The sequence below is a fragment of the Sphaeramia orbicularis genome, chromosome 24 (genome assembly GCF_902148855.1).
Source record: "Sphaeramia orbicularis chromosome 24, fSphaOr1.1, whole genome shotgun sequence".
In the NCBI taxonomy this organism is placed as follows: Eukaryota; Metazoa; Chordata; class Actinopteri; order Kurtiformes; family Apogonidae; genus Sphaeramia; species Sphaeramia orbicularis.
The window spans coordinates 23,510,223-23,533,465 of record NC_043979.1 but is presented as its reverse complement, the minus strand read 5'-3'; the positions used below and the strand labels follow the sequence as shown (position 1 = coordinate 23,533,465).

Sequence of the window (23,243 nt, the reverse complement as noted above, 5' to 3'; positions counted from 1 at the left end):
CGCACACATTGGGCTTGAAGGGGGAAGCGTAGCGGTGGAGAAGAAGGGCGACCCAAGCGCCGCTACGAAATGGCCGGACAACAGTTCCAGTATGATGACAGCGGCAATACGTTTTTCTATTTCCTAACGTCCTTCGTCGGACTTATTGTGATCCCTGCCACATATTACCTCTGGCCCCGGGATCAGAATGCTGGTAAGGCCCGATGTCTGGCTCAGAGCTAAGTTAGCTAACTAACCACAGCTACTGTAATGTGAACTGTTCACCGAGCATCTTGGTTTGCAAACGGTAAACAGTTGGTGGTCTGTTAATCTGAAAAGCCTGCTCCAAGATGTGGAGCCAGTATAACCCACTGTAGCGTATCGTGACATTAACTTAACGTGTTAAACCAGTAAACGTTAGTAATATGGAGGTGATGTTTACGGTTCTTCCACTGTCCAGAGCCTTGTGTACAAGTCTGTGTGTTCACTTATCTTTACATACTAACCATTCATTCGCTGTTTAGGAATCTGACGGCACATACCCTGTCAGAAATACCCTCTACAGTGAATAAACATAAGCTAAGTGTTGGCTAGTCCTAAAACCAAGGCATTCGTTGGTACTGAAAGTTTCCTTTGTGCTGTTACTGCCTTATCCTTATCTTCCTATAACTATCTGTTTGTCAACACTAAAGCTTATTTGAACTGGTGATGTAACATATGGCTGCAAACTTGACTTACCTACTGGTCTGAGAAAAGCTGAATGGCTGGAGTGGAGGATGTGAAATATATTATTTAAAGGCTTCAAGTATCCCAGCTATATTTACTAAATCTGGCCATATACTGATGCAACATCCTGACTTTTTTGCCTGATGTGGCCTATTCTGGCTTATTATGGTGACATTTCCTCAGATATTGCATGACTGACTGAAGACATCATGTAACAAATTCTCTGTGTCCTTCTCCCAGAGCAACTGCGTCTGAAGAGCCTACGGCGGGTCCATGGCAGATGTCTGTGGTACCGGCTGAGGCTGATGAAGTCACAGCAGAGCATCATCCCAACACTAAAGTGAGTCGTATTTGTTGGTTATGAATCATGACTTCTGTGTTAAGAATTCCACTCATCTGTCCAAATTAAACTTGGGAGTTGACATACAACAGCTTGCAGGTGGTTGTGGGATATCTGATCTTTTCTTTCCAAGTAATTGTGTTGATCATGTTCTTCTCATTAATGTTGCTGATGTCACCTTAATTATTCATCATGTTTTGTTTTCATACAATGTTTTAGGTATTATACCGAGGCCAGTACAGCCTCATTTGGATTATGTAAATATAAAGATTGTGACATTTGATTGGATATGGCGTACCTGCTAGTATAACATGTTTGAGCTCTTTGGTGCCAAATGTCACATTAACTTTTATTTGGGTACGACTTTTTTGAGCTATTTAATTTGAGAAAGCTTTGTCCTCATTTAGTCACTGAAGGGTAGTGGGAAATCTTCCTCATAGTTACAGCTGGGCAAAGTGTCGACTGAGGTTGAGATTCTTTTGGTTCATTTTAGACAGACATCCTTTTCATGTATAAACCTCCTGTGGTGTGTACTATTGGTATAAACACGGAGTGTAACTGTTAAACAGTTTTCTTAACATCACCATGTTTTCGTCAGTGTTGTTTATTCCCTCTGGCTTTGTGGGTAATGGAAAAATGGATGTTTCAGCGCTGTTCAGTCTCTCAGTCTACTCAGCTTCTCTTTCTTGTTTGCTTCTCTGGTCACAGTGTTTCTGTCCAAACATTTCATCTTTGTTCCTCCTTTGATACCTTCGCTGTTTTTTTTTTCCTGCATCAAGCTTTCACTTTGTAATTCTCTTCACATTGTTGTGCATCTCCATGAAGGCACCACCCCTCCATTTTCTCAGAATGCATAAATCCTTCATTTGGATGGTGTGTCTTCCTCTGACTGTGTGTGTACTGGGATGAATCAGATGGGGTTCAGCATGTCTCTCAAACCTCAGTATCTGTTTCCTCTTTGCAGCTGTGTCATAACGATGGTGTTTATTATAGGAATCCATCATTTATTTTTCTGGTTGAGCAACTCAGACAACTCAGGCTAGTGAGCGGTTGTCATGGCAACAGATGCTGCAGAGCAGGCCGTAGGGTTTTGCCATTGTCATGGAAACAAGTTCAACTTCCATGCATAAATACCAAACAACAACAATGTCAGAACCTGTTTGCCCTTCTGTTCATATGCAGTAGAATATGCCAAGCCGTGGACTGGGCTTTAATTTACATGTTTAATGTTTTGGGTTATGTTGACAGCTACTTTGCATTCTGAGATTGGTTCTTTTGAAAGACAGTTAAGACATAAGCTGTAGTGTATCATTAAAAAAGATGGACTGAATGTAAACTCCAGACAACACCAGTGTTTATGTGTAACATTTCTCTTTGTTTGTGTGTTGATATTTTTAGGAAAGCAGCCTTGTTATTCGGGTGGGCTGTGTTCCTGCTGCTAGCCTACAAAGTGTCCAAGCTGGACAGAGAATACCAGGAGTATAATCCTTATGAAGTCCTCAACTTGGATCCGGTAAACACATAGAATTTAGTCTTATTGTAGTTCATATTTTATTATTTCGTCTTGTTTATTTGTATTTTATTTGTTGTAATTTTTATTCACACCAGGTAAAAAGACTAAAACATGTAGAACCTTGTATTGTAGATGTTAGAATCCTGGCTTATGATGTTCTTTACATATATGTTAATAATCATCCTTTAAAAAAAAAAAACAAAAACACATGGTATAAATCAGTGTTTTTCAACCTTGGGGTCGGGACCCCACGTGGGGTTGCCGGGAATTCAAATGGGGTTGCCTGATATTTCTAGTAATTGATTTAAAAAAAAAAAAACTTACTAAAGAAAAATATATGGTGAGTTGAGAGAAACAATCCCAATACATAAAAGACATGACAAACTTTGAGTCTGAAACTGAAGCACTGTGGTACTGTTTATCTTTCAAATGTTCATTGTGGTCAGTTTCAGATGCTGCAGCTCTTTCATAATTCATAGTTTAAGTTATTGTTTGTTCAGTATTAATTGTCAGCCTTGTAAATACAAGCTGGACTGACTGTACATATCCTGACCAAGGAAAATAAAATTCTCACTTTGTGCAGTAATCTACACCTGGCCTTTCTGCCTCCGTCCATAATAATATACATTATATAACCTAAATGTCGTCTAAAATTCACTTTTATTTGCAACATAGTGTAGCAAACTAGTACATGGTCAAAAGCAAATTAATTTTAGCAACAAAAAAAAAAAAGTCTTCTCTTTTAAAAGAAATTTGTGATGTTAAAATGGGGTCACGAGCCAAAAAAGGTTGGGAACCACTGATATAAATCATCAGAATTCCAAGACAAGATCAAAACTGATAGAGATGTACAATATATGAAGTTTATGTTTAGAAGTTGGCATGTATGAAAATCCATAAAATGATGCACATCTTATTTAGTTTTCACTACTGTACTTTGCTTACTTCATAATAGTTATTTAAGTTTGAGTTTCTGTACCTTTTTTTTTTCCCACTCAGGGTGCATCCGTGGCAGAAATCAGGAAGCAATACCGTGTATTGTCACTCAAATTTCATCCAGACAAAGGAGGTGATGAGGCTACATTTATGAGAATTGCCAAAGCCTATGCTGCGTGAGTGCCATTCAGATTTTGACATTTCAGTCCAGACAGCAAATCGATCTACATTCACAGTAATGTTCAATAACCCTAATCCATTAATAATGCATTTGGCTAATCGGGGTATATTCTTGTGTTGTTTCTTTTCCCTGTAGTCTGACCAATGAAGTGTCACGACAGAACTGGGAGACATACGGTAACCCAGATGGTCCAGGGGGTGAGTGAATCTGCCCTTATCTCCACAGTATGCATTTGCATTTTTAGAAGATGACAGATCTTTTAAGTCGACCGCTTGTGTTGCTGAACATGTCGGACAAGAAAATAAACGGAAAAATGTTGGCGCATTCTTGTCAGTGAGAGCTGCTCTCCCAACACCCACACAATAATGCATCTTACCAAAAGACATACAGTGTCAAACTGTGGTCACACATCTAAAATTGAAAGTTGGAATCACAGCCCTAGTGCTGTTACAAGGGGCTTTAATAGTGCAAAGTGTAAGTAGGGGATTTGACCTTTTTGGTTCATTGCCTTGTATTTCTCTCTTTTTAGCAACCAGCTTTGGTATTGCCCTGCCTGCCTGGATTGTCGACCAAAAGAACTCAATGCTGGTTTGTTTGATTTGATTATATTCATGTATTTTCTAGGGGTGTAAGAAAATATTGGTTCAGCGATATGTTGTGTTGTCGTATTAAAAAGTACTATATTGATATTTTTTGGTATTTATTCAATTGCAGACATTGCAAGGATTCAGTTTATTTTTTTGTTTTTCCTTTTTGTTTGTATTTTATTATTATTTAACACTGTTTTATTACATAATGGTTATTTTAAGCATCCTAAAAGCCCTTTTTATTGTCTGAAAGAGGCAGACGTTAGTTCCTTTGTTGGGATTGCACAAAAATAATGCTCTGATGTTGGATTGTTCAGGGACTGTACACTGTGGATTCGTTACACAACTAACAGAATATGAACATTTGAGCAGGATCTTAAACTGTAATGTCTATAAATTATAATTTAACTTTTTACAGAGGAAAGTTTTGTTATATAGCATTAGATTCTGTTCTTGTGAAATAAAAATGTGTTTAGTATTTGTGCATGTTTCTGGTGTAGTTCAATTTTTCCAGGAAATCTAAAAAAAGAAAAAAAAGAAACAAAGTGAATAAAAAAAAATCACCTCTCCGACAGTATCGTGATATATCATATTGTGATTCTAGTGTTGTGATTTGTATTGTACTGCCAGATGCCAATATACACCCTTAGTAGTTTCATTTAAAACTGAATATTTGACTATAATAGATCCAGTGAGAGCTAATTTTATCCATACATATTGTAGCTCTGTGAGAGGCTACACCTAATTGGCTTTGGTCTGATGGTTTTTCTCTGTAGGTCCTGTTGGTATACGGATTAGCCTTCATGGTCATCCTTCCTGTCGTCGTGGTAAGTCCACATCATGAACTGAAAACATGTTTTGTATGGTGGAATGTGTCAAAAATTTGTCTTTTCTAACAACAGAATTTTCTTTCTTTTTTCCTCCGATTTTTTCCGTCTTGTTTGGTTTCCCCTTTTGTGTTGTAGGGTACATGGTGGTATCGCTCCATCCGCTACAGTGGAGACCAGATACTTATCAACACTACTCAGCTTTTTATGCATTTTATGTATAAGACGCCTAATATGAACATGAAGCGTGAGTTTTCCATCCTTAAAACTATCTGCAGTGACCAAATAACACCCTTGGAATCAAGTATTTAATCCTAACTCAGTGTTTTGTTTTGTTTTTTCAGGGTTAGCGATGGTGTTGACAGCAGCATTTGAGTTTGACCCACGGAGCAATAAAGAAGCCACCATAAGACCCACAGACAACATTGAAGTGCCACAGGTAATAATCAGGACAACCTGCTGCTGTGTTTTTCAAATCTGAAAAACCAGAATCGTAACCTAAGTATCACGAATCCATGAGTCTTTCCATGATTACGCACCTCAATCTCTTCCCTCACGGTAAACAATTTCGAAGTGTACTCCACCATAAACAATCCATTTGCTTTCACTTGGTCGACATGTTTGTTTGTGCTGTTACTGTGGCTGCGTGGAGCTCTACTTCCCACAGTGGAAGTCGCGACAAATTTCCGAAAATGCCAGAGTGACCTACCGGCTCTGTTTGTAAACAAATGGAGTGTTTATGGTGGAGTACACTTTGAAACTGTTCACTGTGAGGGAAGAGATTCAGGTATGTAATCAAGGAAACACACACGGATTTGTGATACTTAGACTATGACTCTGGTTTTACAGATTTGGTGAAAAATGGGTGATGAAAGTCATACGCAGCTTTAACATATTTGTTTAAAGCCAAATCTGTTCTTGTAGAAATGGACGCTTTCTTAACCATTTATAGGTCACTTATAGAAATATTCTTTCTGAGATTAAAAATTTCAACCTTAGTGTGCTATTGGAGGACATAACAAGACTTTATTACTTTTGTGAAATTTTTCAAAATGTTTTGTAATGTAGAAAATCAAGGTCACTGAAGTTACCATATTTGGTTCCTTACCTTTAAGTGGCAAAAAAAAAATCCAAGAAGTAAATACAAAAAAATATAAGAAAAGCACATGTACAGGGTGGGAAAGCAAAATTTACAATGGACATTTAGTTGTTTTTTCTCAGCAGGCACTACATCAATTGTTTTGAAACCAAACATATATTGATGTCATAGTCATACCTAACACTATTATCCATACCTTTTCACAAACTTTTGCCCATATGAGTAATCAGGAAAGCAAACGTCAAAGAGTGTGTGATTTGTTGAATGCACTCGTCACACCAAAGGAGATTTCAAAAATAGTTGGAGTGTCTATAAAGACTGTTTATAATGGAAAGAAGAGAATGACTATGAGCAAAACTATTACGAGAAAGTCTGGAAGATACTATTAAAGAAGAATGGGAGAAGTTGTCACCCGAATATTTGAGGAGCACTTGCGCAAGTTTCAGGAAGCGTGTGAAGGCAGTTATTGAGAAAGAAGGAGGACACATAGAATAAAAACATTTTCTATTATGTACATTTTCTTGTGGCAAATAAATTCTCATGGCTTTCAACAAACTAATTGGTCACACACTGTCTTTCAATCCCTGCCTCAAAATATTGTAAATTTTGCTTCCCCACCCTGTAAGGTGAAAGGAACATGTGTTGTAGAAGATTAGAACATCACTGTTAGAACATTAGACCAACATAAGTGCTGATCCAGACCCCTGTCCACATCCACATTCTCCCTTTGAACATCATTCCTTACATTAGTACCATTACTGAATGGTACCTAACAAAGCAGGTACACTCACTGTTCATGCAGAGGTGGATTTTGCAGACCCTGTAGACCACATTGAACCTGAGATTGTTGACTCACTGTCCTCACCAGAACTGTTGATGTCACTGTCTTGTATTGTATTCGGAAATTACCAAAAATAGTCACTTGCCCGATAAAGGGTTAAGAATATATGAAGAGTATATCACAAACCACAAGCAACATTTTGTGCTTTTCTTGCAGTTGATCCGTGAGTTAGGAAATATCAACGTAAAGAAGAAGGAGCCTCCGTTCTGTTATCCCTACAGTTTGAAGGCCAGGGTTTTAGTGCTCGCTCACTTGGCACGAATGGACGTATCAGAGGAGTTAGAAGAAGGTAGGACTCAAACATCATCTCATCAGGTTTTTCTGCTATATGTTGGTACATCCCTTTTAGTTAGTCAAAAAATGAAATTGTTTGTTGTTTTTGTGTTTAAAATGTCTCTCATGGCGTGTAATTGATGTTAAATCCAAGTTGTGGCCTATCAAAAAATAAAATGTACAACAATAAACATGGAGAAGATGGAAAGGTTTGCACTGAAGCTTTGAAATGACCGACAATAAACCTCTATCTAACAACGCTTTGTAAAAATGATGAATAAAAAGAGAAAGGTCAGTAATATATTATTCAGAACATGTTTTATTTATTTATTTCAGATCAAAGGTTTGTGGTGAGGAAGAGCCCGGCGCTGCTCCAGGAGATGATCAATGTGGGCTGTCAGCTTACCATGATGGCCAACAGCAGAGGAGGTATGAGCATACATACCACTTTGCAATTAAACATGTAAGCTAACAAGTAAAAGGGGATGGTAGTCGGTCAGTAAAATTCAGAAACGTCTCCATCATTAGTTCTACTTTTTTTTTTATCATTTATGAAAGGCAAATGCATTTTTTTGGGGGGTCACAGTTACAGCCAGTCATACTTTTTATATCTATGGATGGATGGATGGAATCTAAATATCAACTGTGAACTGTGAAAACATCATAAAATTTAAAAAGATGTATAAAAACCTTATTTTCCAGAGATATAGTAACAATGAACGCGAGTACAACAGTAATAGTTAATGATGGTCTTTATCATTTGTTCTCTTTTTTTTTTTTTTTTTGGTAATTTTATGACTGACCCATTCTTTATGGACTGTATTCTTTTGCGGTTTAAGCTTGGCTTCTTCCTACTCTTTTTCGGACATTAAGTATTATTAAAGAGCCACAATGAAATTTTTATACATTGTGTGATATTTGTTTTCTTTTTTGGTTGATTTATTTCCATATATTTGATTGTCCTTTTAAATCTTGAATTTCTTTTGACTACTTAAATTTAAATAAACTCTATAGATAGTTTGATATTTTTATGTCTGAGATTTTTTATGTTTCTCAGACACTATTCACCTGATTCTTTTCAAATTTCACACACATCGTCTTTACATGTGCCTTTCTCCTAATTTTTGCTTTTTTTTTTTTTTCTTTAGAAATTTTTGAAAATATTGAAAGTTACTCTGCTTACTTTTTCACTTGTTTCATCTTTTGTTATGAGGCTGTATTTCATGGTGTCCTTCCATCTAGGTTTCCATGCCCCTCGACTGGTAACCATAGAGAACTGTATGAAACTGACCCAGATGATAGTGCAGGGCTTGCAGGAGTCAAAGTCCCCACTGTTGCAGCTGCCCCACTTTGAGGAGGAGCATCTGCGCTACTGTATCTCAAAGAAGGTACCTGCACATGTCGTCCGATTGAGAGTCGACCATATGGAGGGAAAAATATGTCGCTTTTTTTTTTTTTTTTTAGCAAGGTCAGCTGTTGACTTGTTCTCTCCTCTTTTCTTTGTAGTATAAGGTCCGGAGCCTCCAGGACCTGGTGAGCCTCAAGGACTCAGACAGACGCAGCATGCTACGCTTTTTGGGAGAGGAGAAGTATGATGAGGTCATGGCTGTGCTTGGCAGCTTCCCTTCCATCACCATGGATACCAAACTGCAGGGTCAGTCCTGAAATACACAATGTGCATACTCTTTGTTTGGCCTGTGATGTCCATCTGTTATGTAGTCAGCGGAAGGATTGTCCTAATCTTTGGTTCTGTTCACACCTGGCATTAATGAGCATTTTTCCATAAAATTCGATCACTCTGACCTCATTCTGAGAAGTTCTGGGCTGAGTACCGCCACATTCTTTTCGCTCCGTGAACCTGGTGTGACACTCAGCTGACTGATGACTGTAGCGCTGTGACTGAAACACAACATTTTGCCACTTTTTTTTCTTCCTGGTGAAAAAATAGACACCCACAGTTTACATTTCCAGTTTGAAATTATACATCACACATTTCAAGCTATTGTAGTCATCATTAAAGCACATACCATGATAGACGATCAATAGGGCTGGGTGATATGGGGAAAAAATCATATCACGCTAATTTTTGTCATGTCAGAAGATATCGATATGTATCATGATATAAATCAAATCACTATTTTTGTCAAGCTTAAATTTTCCGTTACTCACAAGTCAGTTGTGAAGACATTAGGTTATTTTTGATTTAAATATGATTTATTTTCTGTCAGAGGTTGAACATGACAGATGTGCTGAAGAACATTATACAACTGTTCCAGATAAATAAAACAGGTACATATTTTTAAAGCTAAACTTAAAGTCTGACCGGCGGAAAAAAGCTTTCAGTTTTTAAAAAAGAACATAAACAAAACAGACTATCTTCACCAAACAATACCAGGAGTATATAGGTGGGGGTGCATTCCTTAACTGCCGTAACTGGCGTAAAACCGAAAGTGAAACTTAAGGAAAGGTGAGTTTGCGTTCTTCACATAGGCTACATGTATTTGTTTGGTACACCGCCATATTGTATTGAAGGCCCTGAACAAAACAGTCTGCATCCTACTTTTGAGAAACCCAGTCGCCTGAGTTCTCGGTCACATTTTCTTCTGAGGGAACAGCCACTGTAGCCCAAACATTAACGTTTGTGCTGTGGCTGTTCTTAAACCTATGTTGTGTGCGTCAACCCAACTTGACATGGCTCTAGCGTGATTGGTTCAGTGCAGAGCTACTTAATTATGATTATTTATTCTTCTGTCAAAACATGGACAAATGAATTCTATCGAAATTGTATGGAGTATGTCCCATATTTCTGTTGAGGAAAAGTTATATCGTGACATATCGTTATTGTTTTATAGCCCAGCCCTAACAGTCAAGAAAACCAACTGGATCGGTTAAAGTTGTCACCTTGATTTATTTGCAACATCAACTCACATCTACAGGACAGGTGTCAAACATACGGCCCATGGGTCAAAACTGGCCCACCAGTTGGTCCAATCCGGCCACTGGGATGAATTTGTGAAGTGCAAAAATTACACTAAATTACACCATCTATTAACAATAGATGGTGTTGAAATCATTTAACTTTAGTGGTCACATACAGGCCAATATGGTGTCAAGTCAGATACTATCATAATCACCAATAGATAATGACAACTACACATTTTTCTCTTTGTTTAGTGCAAAAAAAGTACATTTCCTTGAAAATATTTACATTAACAAACCATCCTCAGAAAAAAATGGTTGGTTTTAAGTGTTGATATTCGAAATAAAAAACAGACAAAGTAAAAAAAAAACAAAACAAACACCCCACAAATGCGCTTGAACGTGTATAGAACTGACAGTGAAACTTTTATCTCATCTTGTGTTTTTGCAGTTCTTGACGATGAAGACAGCAATAACATCACAGCGGGATCTATTGTCACAGTCACTGTCACCTTAACAAGAAAACGAATGGCGGTAAGGAATGAAAAGCAATGAAGCATGAAAGCAACTGGAATGATTGAAATGGATTTATCATGTTGCTGCTGTGTATGTGCATTTCCATAGATGACCACTAGAGTGCACTGGAGACGTTGTCTATAGTTGGTTGAATGAAACACATTAACTGTTCTCTATGTGTAGGAGGTGTTTGAAAAAGAGCAAGAGTCCACACCATGTCCAGGAGAAGAGGCTGCCAATACAGAGGAAGCAGTAAGGATAATGCACATTTTATATGGATTTAAATGTTTCATAGCCACTTTTGAAGATGTCTTGTAGTGGTTGTTTGACTTTGTTCATGTGTGTTTAAAGCAAGCAGACTCGAGTAAAACCAAAACCAAAGTATGGCAGAATAAGAACAAAGGGGCTAAGAAGACAGCCAAGTCCAAGAAGAAAAAATTAACCAAGAAGAAGGCCACTCCTGCACCTGCTAAAACCAAACAGGCCAATGGGAATGTGGCAGGAAATGTGAGTGTCCAATCACAACGCAGTTAAAGAGAGCTGCCATCCAAATGATTTGTTAAACTCTAACTCCTTTATTATCCATTAAAAATACCACAGGAAGTCGTACCAGCGGCGTCTGCAGTAGCCGCCAAGGAGGAAGAGGATGAGGCGTCAGATAAAGGCAGCGAGTCGGACGAGGGCGAGGCCAATAAGGACTCACCCAGCGAGAGAGACGAGGACAGCGATAAACAAAGCGACACGGAGGTGGACGAGATGGGCGGTGACGATGAGGAGGTCAGAAACGCAGAACGAAAAGTCAAATCTGTTCCGCATCTCAGACACAAAAAATGCTGGTCGACATTAACATCATTATACACCTTATACTTTTAGTTCATCGGCTGATAAGACATGAGCTAATGCGAAGGTGCAGTGTCCGATAGTGTCTTCATTAGCAGTTCTTTCAAATATCTTCTCTGATGAAACTACTGGTCAGATTAATTTAAAATTTTGTGTGTAGCTTCCTTAGGACAATGTCTGTAACATTTGTTCACAGTTTTGAGATATGTTGATTTCTGCATTTTTTATGATTTTTTTTAAATGTTAAAAATTTCCCTTTACTTGTAGTGGGTCATATGTTAATGACTTATAACATGGAAATACTTAGAGATATTAATAAAGTTATTATTGAGCACTGATAGGAAGTCATATATGGACTTTCATTTGGATCCATGGCCTGTGACCTTGAGTGGCCTTGAAGGGTGGACCTCAAGGTCACCAGTGTCTATAATTCAACAATCTTCTTCTCTGAAACTACTGGTCAGATTCATTTTTAAAAGAATATGTAGCTTTCTTGGAACAATGTCTACAAAGTTTGCTTACAGTTTTGAGAAATTTTGATTTTTGCTTTGTTGATGAATATTAAATTGAATATTGAGTATTGAATTGAATATGTACAGTGTTGAGAAATGTTGATTTTTGCATTTTTGATCAATTTTTTAATTTAAAAAAATTTCCCTTTACTTAAAACAGGGCATATTCTAATGGCTTATAACATGGAAATGGTGATATTAATATAGTTATTATTGAGCACTGATAGGAAGTCATATATGGACTTTCATTTAATTATTTGAGTTTTCCTCCAGTGAAAGTACCACCCACTTCTATTGGGAGTTTGATCTCCTACATCAAGACCACAGGACTCTAATGCCGCGTTTCCACTATGTGGAACTGGCTTGACTCGACTCGACTCAGCTTTTTTGCGTGTCCATTATGAAAAAGGACCTGGACTCTGGTACCCGGTACTAGTTTTTTGGTATCACCTCCGCCAAGGTTCCGGGACTGGGGACCAGATACTGAAACGTGACGTGTAAACACTGCAGAGCACTGATTGGTCAGAGTTGTTTCTGTGATCTGCCGTTTTACGGAAAACAGATGCGGAAGGTTACAGTAATATAGTGGTAGGTTAATCCACATAATGAGAGACCGCACAACTAGACCATGGTTTGTCGAGGAGGTTCAGACGTAAAAATTCAGCGTGAGCTTGACAAGACAACACGCAACGAGTAAGTTTATCGGCAACTCTCTGAGCAGACGACATGGAAGTAACGCACTGCATCACTATGACATCCAAGTACTGTAAAGACGGTAGTATCCTGTAATGGAAACGGTCTCCAGGAATAGGACCTGGTACCTGAGTCGAGCCGAGCCAAGCCGAGTCAAGCCGGTTCCACGTAGTGGAAATATGCATAATGCTCCTTTTCCACTGCTCCTTTCCAGCACGACTCAACTCGACTCTACATGGTTTTAATGCTTTTTAGCTGGTGGTTGTACCTGGTAACTGTACTTTTTTTTTTCATACCACCTCCGGCGCGGTTCTATCAGGGCTGAGTCAGCACTGAAATTTCACTGCTGGCCACTGATTGGTCAGAGGGAGTGTCATCACACGTGCAACAAGGCGTGAACATCTAATGCAAACACCATGCCTATATGTGCTTTACATATACAACATAAAGTAGGCTATATTGACAAAACACGCTTTTCTCTATCATTTTACTCACGGCTTGGTCCACATAGTCCGCGCCGTTCAGTTCTACATGTATTGTATATAAGACATTAGCTTACCATCAGACTCATCTCTTGGCAGCTCTTATTCACTGGTCTTCAGCTTCATACTTCTGTATGGCTTTCATAACTCTCCTTTGCTTTTCAGTCATGTTTCATCTCGCCATTTGTATCCGTTTCTGGCTCTCTCAATTTACCCTTTCTGTAACAAAAAGCTACAGACCGAGCAACAAGTACAGCAGCACCTCGATATCATCCATTGTTGTTAGTGTTTACTATACAGAGTGAGACTTATGTTGCCTAAAAATGACGTCACAACATTAATACCAATTGCAGTGGAAAAGCGACAGCACTGTACCAAACCATGTGGAGTCGAGTCAAGCCGAGCTGGTACAATGCAGTGGAAAAGGGGCATAACCTAGCAGCAGAATCTGACAACCTCGCAAATTCAAGTTAATATTGATTTTTGATAGAACATGCGGTGAACTACAGGGCAATTGGTCCTATTTTTTATCTAATGAATCAGCAGATGAAAGAAAGTACAGGTATACCTAACCTAATCTTCTGATCTACATGTTTCTGCAGGAGTGGGAGGCGTTGCAACAAAGCATCCAGCGGCGAGAGCGGGCTCTGCTGGAGACCAAGTCGAAGGTGACCCACCCTGTTTACAGCCTGTACTTCCCAGAGGAGAAGCAGGAGTGGTGGTGGCTCTACATCGCTGACCGTAGAGACCAGACCCTCGTCTCCATGCCCTACCACGTCTGCACGTTAAAAGACACAGAAGAGGTCAGTTTGTGTGTGTGGGTTCTTAATGTGCTGTTCATCAATGACTTATCTATAAAATGTCAAAAAAGGAAAAACTGTCCATCTGTAAATTAAACAGGCATTTGAAAGTGAATCCAGGTATGGAGGTAAATTGTTTTTACCCGTCAGCCATCAGCTGTTGGGGTGTTGTCTGTGTGTTCGTCAGTGCGATTACTCCTCAAACCGTCTCATCTCATTCATGTTTAGTGTTTGGGTGCAACTTTGGAACCTCTTGAATGAGTTGTTTGGGCGTCGATCTTGACCTTCAATTTCAAGGTTAAATTGGGGTTAACGGGTCAAATTTGGACGGCAGTGCTGACCTCCATGTTTTCAGGTTTTTTGGGGTCAGTGCAGTCATGAGGCAGGGTGCTTGTGCAGGTCTTAAAAAGTATGGAATTTGGAAACGCTGTGCTCCAGACCTTGAAAGTCTGGACTTTTGTGTGAAAGTCTGAATAAAGTATGGAAAAAAGTTACTGTCATAGTTGAATTGAACATAATCTTGTAAGCCAAAAAATACATGAGGAAAACTTGATATGATTTGGCTAACCAGTCCGTACTGGAATGATACTCGTGGAACTTGTTTGTGGGATATCCGTGCCCTTTTTTGATTTTCATTTGTTTTGAAAATGTTCCTGTCAGTAAAACATAATGTATTGTAAATTATGCATTCATTCATACTTTTATTAAAATGAACTTTTCTACTACTCACAACAGGTACAGTCTCAACCAAAAAAGTAGGCATGCAAGTATAAAATTAATTGCCAGTTTAACATAAAAAATAGGCCTTAAATTAATGGGAGGGGGGTAGCAGTTTTCAAAATGTCTGGAAAAAATTTATTTTTATTTGGATAAAGAGGAAGCATCCTGTGAGGGCAGATAGGAGAAGCACAGATGAGGTGAGGGGTTAGTGATACTGGTAAAGGTGCAGCATTCACTGTCCACAGGGGTCACTGAGGGGCCAGTACAATGTTCAACACTGGTCTGGTTATGGATACCAGTGCTGTTCATAATTATCCTTATTGGTCGTATTCTTTACACATTCTTTACTGATTCCTTAACAATTTTCATGGTGGTTTAAAAATTAGGTCTGCACAGGGTTTCATCAAATCTGCTAAACCTGCCTTTATGGCACCAGTGTATGTATGTAATAGTTATATTCACTAATGGTGTTTGGGAAGCTGTGTCAACAAAAAAACAAACAAAAAAAAGATTTAATAAGCTTAGAGGCAGGATTCTGTTGGGTGGGTTTGGAACCGGTTCTCAATTCCTGGTCCCAACCCAATTCCAAAATTGTTACATTGCAGTTTTATTACCATAACAAATGAATAATAAATTTGCGGAGTTTGATAAATGACATGTACATTTTGAAACAGACGCTTGTGCTTATGTGTATTAAACACCTTGTAAATATATTGTGGGTTAATCTGTGAGAAAACTGAAAAGGTGATGGGAAGTAAAGGTGTCAGTGCATGTTTCCTGTGCACTATAGGCTGTCACACATCCTGTTGCTAGGCAACCCGGTGTCATTATCCCTCTGAGGAGCACGTGTTTTATTTTGCACAATTTGTACCTCTGATCCTTGAGTTGTATTGCAACAATGAGGGTTGACAGCGAGGTAAAGGCTTAATGAGGCCTGTGTACGTCTGCATGGCCAGCTGTCCCCACTCTGAAGGAATGTAATCACAAGAGGTGACCCTCGCATGCAAAACAGTTCACTGACTAGCAATCAATTAGTCTGGCACTTGAACAGTCCATTCTGTTGTTTATGTTGTGTGACTGCTGATACGCTGTGTGTTTGACAGACGTGTTATTTGGGGAGGGCAGAAGGGCTGCTTTCATCAACAAGGCAGGGCTGTGAATTACTACTGTGTTCACAGCTCATTCTCTGCTCATACGCTGAATAATAATTAGGCTCACTGTGCCGATAATTAGGTGTTTGCCATATGAAAATGTACAACCTAATAATCACAGCCTGAGGTAATGCTGGTCTAATATTTACGGTTGGACGCCATCATCATGTGGCGGTTTGTTATCCCCTGCAGATAGGTAACCGCACATCATCAGTAATCAGCTCATTGTTAGGATGTCATATTTCCTTCCCATGATTACATTGTTACTTTTTTACACCTTCAGATTTTGGCATGATGGGAAAAACAGGAAAGGGAGTTTTTGTTTTTTTTTAAATTTTTCATCACATCCTGTTTCACGGTGGCAGTTACATTTTGATGTGAACGGTACAATGGAGCTTCAGTTCTTAAATGACTAAACACATATACGTGTCTGCTCTGTTCCAGGTGGAGCTGAAGTTTCCCGCTCCTTCCAAAACAGGCAATTACCAATATTCTGTCATCCTCCGTTCTGATTCCTACCTGGGACTGGACCAGATCAAACCACTCAAGGTAATAAGATTACACTGTATGTGTTTATATATGTATGTCGCCCACATTTTTACCACCTGCTTCCATCATTTCTTCTGCCAAATCTGTGTAAACTGTCCTTGATATAATGGGTCCGATTCCTGCCAAAACGGCTGGGACGGTATCCCACAGCCAAAATGTACCAGAGCCTGTTGAACAATGGTGTTAATTGCTGCCAAAGTATTTGTGAATAAAGGGATATGTTAACATAGCAGCCAAACAGTTTTTCCCTCCTTCCTTAGTTAATTACTGCCATGTTAAGAGTTTCAGGTCTGTTGTGCATTTGATAACAACGTGGATTTTCAGAAAAATTTGACCTGGAAAAATAATTCTTTACAACTGATGCCCACTGCCTTGTAAAAGTCAGGATTCAAGAGGTGTGTTGTGAGGGTTTAAGTGTGTATTTATGGCGGGGTGTGTAGATATACCAGGAATTCCATCTGTTCATCAGACTGAGATTTTTATCCAGCTGGTTTCTCCGACATTATTCAACCAATTCTATTTAAATTGCCACATATGTTCTTTACCAGCCCTGCGATGAACTAGCGACTTGTCCAGGGTGTACCCCACCTTCGCCCTTATGTAGCTGGGATAGGCTCTAAGCAACCCCCGTGACCCTAGTGAGGATAAAGCGGGCTCAGAAAATGAATGGATGAATGTTCTTTACCACTAGGACAGGTGCACTGCACAGTTTCATGAAATTTCAATTTTTTGAATTTCTTTTAACATTTCAACTTAGAAAATTTGTCCAACCAATTTCTCAAATACTATTCACCCACTTCTTCTAAAATTTCACACATTTTATTACATTTATATACTTTTCTCTTAATTTTTGCTTTTTTTTTTTTTTAAATACATTTTTTTCAAAAGATTGAAAGAAAAGACTCAAAATTAAGGGTATTAGTATTAGGGGTGTAACAGTACAGTCGTTTGTACTGAACCATTTCAGTTCGGGGCCTTCAATCCAATACGGAGGTGTACCGAACAAATACATGTAGCTTAGGTGAAGAACGCAAACACTGGGAAAGTAGTGTGGACACAAGCAGAACCCATGTGCAGGGTTTCCTCTGTATACATTCTGCAGCTGCGAATTCTCAGTGCCTCTTCAAAAACAAAACAAAACATGACCACAGAGTATAACAGAGGCACAGAAGCTGGGTCGGACGTTCGAAGCATGTCGTTTCATTTTCGGTTTTTGGTATGTTGCAGCTTTATGGCACAAAAGAGTCCACGGGTTCCTTTATAGGAAAAAGAGTATCATTTTTTAACTCACGCTGGTAAAATATAGTGAACCTGCTCCTGTTTTTTCCTTCACCGTGCCTCTGCTGCACCTCAGGAATACTGTGAGGCGTTCAAAAACAGTCAGTAAATTACAGTGTTTACCATAAACAAACACTGAACATTCAAAAATACAAAAATACATAACATACGGGATGCCTGTTAATGCACAAATGACTGAACAATATTTTGTAGAAATGTCTTGTGTCTAACAGGTAGTTACGAAGCACACCCCCCTTCACTGTACCAAAAACATATCGAAAATGTATTGAACCGAAGACCCCTGTACCGAAAACATACCAAACTGAAATTTTTCTGTACCGTTACACCCCTAATTAGTGTATGCTCCAATTACTTTTTCACTTGTGTTTCCATTCATTTCCTGGATTGTGACGGCCTATTTTGCTGGATCAAAAACATTTTCACACTAAAAGAGCATCTGTATAAATCAGAATCATTGCATGTAGGAGTTCAGATGCCAGATTTGCAGCTGACAGACTGTAATTCTTCACTATTATGTCTTCAGTAGAAAAACAACATGTTACCTGAACTCTGCAAGTTCATGCAGACTGAGACCAGACGTCGAAGTATAAAATTACTGTCCGACTGACCTGTGCTAGCAACATTTTTGCTACAAACCCATAGATAACTCTCTCTTTAAAAAGACATAATTACATTGATAAACATGTCAGTTTAAACAAATATTAACCGACCAGAAAAGGCTGTATATTATTATCATTTTTTTTAATAATGGGATGTATATAATCCTTCCGGAAACTATGCCAAATTAAGACTAAGACCACAAAACACAAAAGAAATCCAGTTATTCCCGTTCAGTCAAACTTATTTGAGTTTAATGAAGTAAAATTGGGATAATACACTGTTGCCCATAAACTTGGAATAAAATATTTTTACCTCCTCTCATGAAATGATCATGATAATGTGATTTATTCTGATAGATAAAGTATAACTGGGACTCAAACTGGTCACATGTGATTACTGGTGTGTATTGTAAAAACACGTAGACTCAAGGATCTCAGGAAGAGACTGTTGTTCCAATATTTTTTATATTTGTTCCACCGAAAGTGTACCTTCGCTAAATTAGGAAACGTCTACGTGATACAAAGGACAAAACAGTGTCTCTTTATCTGCCCAGGAGCCCCATAGAATCTAAGGAGCCAGGGTAAAAACCCCAACTGCTGGGAATGGGGGGTGCACTACATTTTAAAAAGGACTTACCCCTTGAAGTCGGTGTCGGGGGAACACAACAGGAGAATGAAGAAAAAGTCACCAAAAGAAGGGTTGAGTTTAAAAAAAGTTTACCAAAATCTGGTTTATTAAAAACAGCAAAAGTTTACAAAAATCAAAACTTGTGAATTATCAGAGAAGGCAGTTTACCACTAGTATCTCTATAAAACACACACTTGTCAAAACAAAAAACCCCCCAGGGCATCTCCTTCATTACATTTTACAGTCTTTAGTGACTGTTGGAGACTCCCATTTCCTTGTGACCTCATTAATACAAGACTCACAATTGGTTAATAGTAACACATGGGCAAAGCATATCCATTATACGTCATTTGTTCAGCATTATTTCTGAGAAAAGCTTATAACAAAAGTTCATCTAAGTTCAGCATGTGCTGTGTACGCCTGTCAATCAACCTTGGTTAGGCATCTAAGCCCAAAAAACCCATAAAATAACTATCTTTCTACATAGTCTAACTGCAAAGCGATCTAAGTCTCAACACCTGCACTGTTAGGCTAGCATGTCTTGACCACACAAATCTCCTAGTTCGTATTCTGTTTTTTTTCTGCTCTATGCTCTCTTTACCACAACTACTTTCTAAAGCTGTAAAAATAGATCGTTTAGGTACAATATGACCTCTGCTCTGAGTTCATCGTAGGCAGGTGTTAGTTCAATCAAAACCACACACACACACAAATCAAACCTGACTGTTCAGTACCTCTTAAAATAAAAATACAAGATACAGTTGGAAAATATAACTCAGAATATAACTTAAGACTTGCAAAAATAAAAAGACTCTTCAAGCAAAACAACTTTGTAATGTAAAGATTAAGCAGACAACTAATGATGTTACTTTTCCTCTCCTCCATTTTGGTTCATGATGCATGATTTATGATATTCACCTGACATAGGAAAATTTAAAGTCACATTCAACTACCACTTAAAACGATCCGTTTAACAGTATAGAAAGGAATGAAAAGAGGAATCTGTCTGAAAACAAAATGATTCCAACTTTATGTACTTTAACCCTTCAGGCGCCTGAGTCTTTGTCAGAAAATATTCAATTTTGATATCAAGATTTCAAAACGCTGTATCTTGGAAGCGGTTAGAGATAAATTAATACTGTAAATGAGAAAAATATTGGGTATGACCCAAAGTTTATGATAGAAGTAAATTTACTCATCTAATTTGCTTGTTGTGACATCACTTGGTGGCGGCCATATTGGATTGTGTAACTTTTAGTAAAATTGAACTTTGAACATATTTACATGGATGTTTTCTTTTTTTTTTTCTTTTTTTTTTTGTCATATCATCCTTAAAATAATTGAACTTAAATATTAGTAGAAACTAAAATACAATAAGTTTAAGTGGCTTTTTAGCCAAGCAGAAGAATAGTCAAATCTGTCCTTATCTCTCCAAACTAAAGTTAAATCAACTTTACTTACTTACTTATTAAACCAATTCAGGACTACACCTTTCAAACTGGATTTTCTTCTTCACTTTCAATAGAAACATGCCCTGAAATGGTGTTAGGATTGGTGGACATGTGCCCCACATATCTGCCATCTATTGGTGGGAGGTGGTAGCAAGATTTAACGCCTCTATCTGGAGCTATGATCTGTTTCATTCAGTAATGTTGGTTTAGTTCTTAAAGGATTAATAAATAAACAAAGAAAAACCCTATTGATAAAAAGAGAGTTGGAAGAGTAAAAGGATGGAGTGTGTAAGTGGGTGTTTCTTGGGGTGTGTACAAGCAGTAACGGGAAGGTGAAACCCAGCGTACCACTGTACTTAAACGCATCTCGTTTTTTTGTGTTTTCCCAGTTGGAAGTTCACGAGGCTAAGGCCATGCTGGACAACCACCCACAGTGGGACATCCCCGACACAGAAGAGGAGGATGAGGAGCAGGAAGACAGCGACGGCATCGAGGAGAGCGAAGACGACGACGAGGACAACGACTGAATGCTGCGTACACTCACAAACACACCTACACACACAAACACACACACGCTCAGCCCCTCATGGACCGGCCACCCACCACCATCCTGAACCCACAACAGCACTTGAGAACAGCAAACAAGGAGCAGCAGAAGTGTGCCCGACACACACACACATACACACACACACACACAAAAAAAAAAAATCACCGGGGATAGTTTCTACACAGAGAACCCTCTTCCTTCGTCATTTTACCTTTACAGTACCATGAACTGAACCCACCCCTCCATTTCCCCTTTTCTACAGAGACTTTTTCATTCCCTTTCCGTCGCTAGCGGAGGAGAATTCTGTGAATACTTACCCAGGATCCACGTGTGAGTGGCTCTGTGTGTGACGAGAAAGATACGTGCGTGTGTGTGTGCACTACAATGAGCGTATGGTGTGTGTTTGTAACCTTGTATGTGTTTGTACAGGTGTGAAAGGTTGACACACTGTGGACTGGAGGACCTATTATCCAGACTCTTTTTCTTCTTTATGGAGGGCAGAGGGGATGTACAACAACGGCAAAATCCATTTGCAAAAATTAACAAGAACACATGACCTCCACATGGCATTTTTCTCACTCCTAATTTTAAAATCTCTCAGCACCGATGTTTTCCACACCAATGATACTTTCTATGTAAAACTTAACTGCAGAAGTGCAAGCTTTAGCCCTGTTTGTCGGGTATCACATCTATGTCGACCAGTGGGACGTTTGCTCCTTTCAGCACATGGGGGCTCGGTGGAGTCTTGTCAATATTCTTTTCTTTCTTTACTTTTTTCTTTTTTTTTTTTTCTACTGTCACACCAACCAGCCACTCATATGTGCTTGTACTCAGTCAGCTGAATGAGGATGCGGTGAATCTTCAGATAGATACTGATCTCCAGTCAGAGCTGTCGATGACGCCTGTTTCGCCCCTTCACAATAAACTGTGAACCCAACTACTTTCTGTTGAGTGCAGCTGGATCTTTGAAATGGATTTTGACCCCGAATATAATTGGGGACCAAACTTTCAGTGTTAAGATTAGTTTAATTAATGAGTACTCCAAATACTACTCAAGAGTTGTAAAGTTTTCAGTCTTTTCTGGGGTTCAGATACCAGAGATACCTATACATATATATATACACACATACTCGTGGCTTTTCAGAAAAGTGACTTCCTTTCTTCCTTTCTCTCATCCTTCTTTTTTTTAAACAATTGTAGCACATTCCAGTGTATACTTATTGTCCAAAAAGGCCTTATGAATACAACTAAATAACCACAACATTCAAGTCCTTGGGTGCTATGCACCAGTGGTTTATGGGAGAGCAGAAAAACAGTTTCTTTGTAAAAAAATTAACAGTATTTCTTTTCTTTGTTTTCGGTTTAGTTTCATTTAATTCTAGCTCCTCTGTTTTGGGATACATATCACTGATTTTGCCATTAAAAAAAGCCTCTATAATATGTACACAAGGAGAGACTTTAATTTCTGTACACTGAAAGAGGGTTAGTAGTCATGTGATATGACTGATCCTGTGTTAAAGGGATTCTGAAAAGCGATCCTGACATGCACAGCACTCATGATCTATAGTGTCTCAAACTAAAACCCACAGGAAAAACCTATGTAGTGAGAAAGACTAAGCACAGTCTGTCTAGCACCTATTCTTTTTAGTCATTTCAAACAAAACAGGCCTGGTTTTGTAACTACAACTGCCATTTCAGATGGGATTTTCAGTTTTTCTGTTAAATGTCCTTGAGGGTTTTTGTTTTTAGATAGTTCTGTCTGTGAAATACAAAGCGGCTCTGGCTAAACCACCCCCTCTCATTTAAGTTTTTTCGTCTCAGTTAAGATGTAGTTATAACTAATGTAACTCATAAAGTCTTTGTCTTGTTTTGTTCTATTCTAACCTTGGTTTTACATTTGTAAGTGGTGGGGGGGGGGGGGGATAAAAAAAAATTAGAGCTTCCCTTTGTGGCTCTGTGGGCTCTCACTGTATGTGGATGATTCGACAGTTCGGTTTAAAACAAAACAAAAAAAAGACTAATCCTTCCCACCAGTATCCACACTGGGATGATGGTTGTTTTGGTTACAGTGTATAATAGTGTGTCCGCTTAGTGTGGGAGAAATAAAGGTTGAAACATCGGGGTGAGTTCTCTCCACACCACATACTCACACAGACTTACATGTGCACACTATACCTTCCTGTAATTGTGTTCGAAGCAGGTGTATGCTAACAGGTAATCTTGTACTTTGAGTAT

At 38.7% G+C, this 23,243-nt stretch overlaps 1 protein-coding gene across 1 annotated transcript; it reads left to right on the top strand.

The window, feature by feature from the left end:
* The first annotated feature begins 69 nt into the window (after positions 1-69).
* On the top strand, positions 70-23,020 carry sec63 (SEC63 homolog, protein translocation regulator). The gene is made up of 20 exons (XM_030128533.1): positions 70-193; positions 946-1,045; positions 2,444-2,558; positions 3,558-3,670; positions 3,811-3,872; positions 4,205-4,263; positions 5,039-5,089; positions 5,228-5,336; positions 5,434-5,528; positions 7,186-7,318; positions 7,639-7,731; positions 8,545-8,690; positions 8,809-8,956; positions 10,673-10,755; positions 10,921-10,989; positions 11,089-11,244; positions 11,338-11,514; positions 13,867-14,067; positions 16,380-16,484; positions 20,851-23,020. The coding sequence occupies exons 1-20, from the start codon at positions 70-72 to the stop codon at positions 20,986-20,988; spliced, it is 2,277 nt and encodes a 758-aa protein (XP_029984393.1). The 3' UTR covers positions 20,989-23,020.
* Positions 23,021-23,243: the final 223 nt, after the last annotated feature.

What these genes read in the sequence shown, in the direction of transcription:
- sec63 (XM_030128533.1), top strand. Translation starts at nt 70, where the DNA reads ATGGCCGGACAACAGTTCCAGTATGATGACAGCGGCAATACGTTTTTC. An exon ending in AAGTCCTCAACTTGGATCCG is followed by an intron (nt 2,559 to 3,557) that starts GTAAACACATAG and finishes TTTCCCACTCAG; the next exon opens with GGTGCATCCGTGGCAGAAAT. An exon ending in GATGGCCAACAGCAGAGGAG is followed by an intron (nt 7,732 to 8,544) that starts GTATGAGCATAC and finishes CCTTCCATCTAG; the next exon opens with GTTTCCATGCCCCTCGACTG.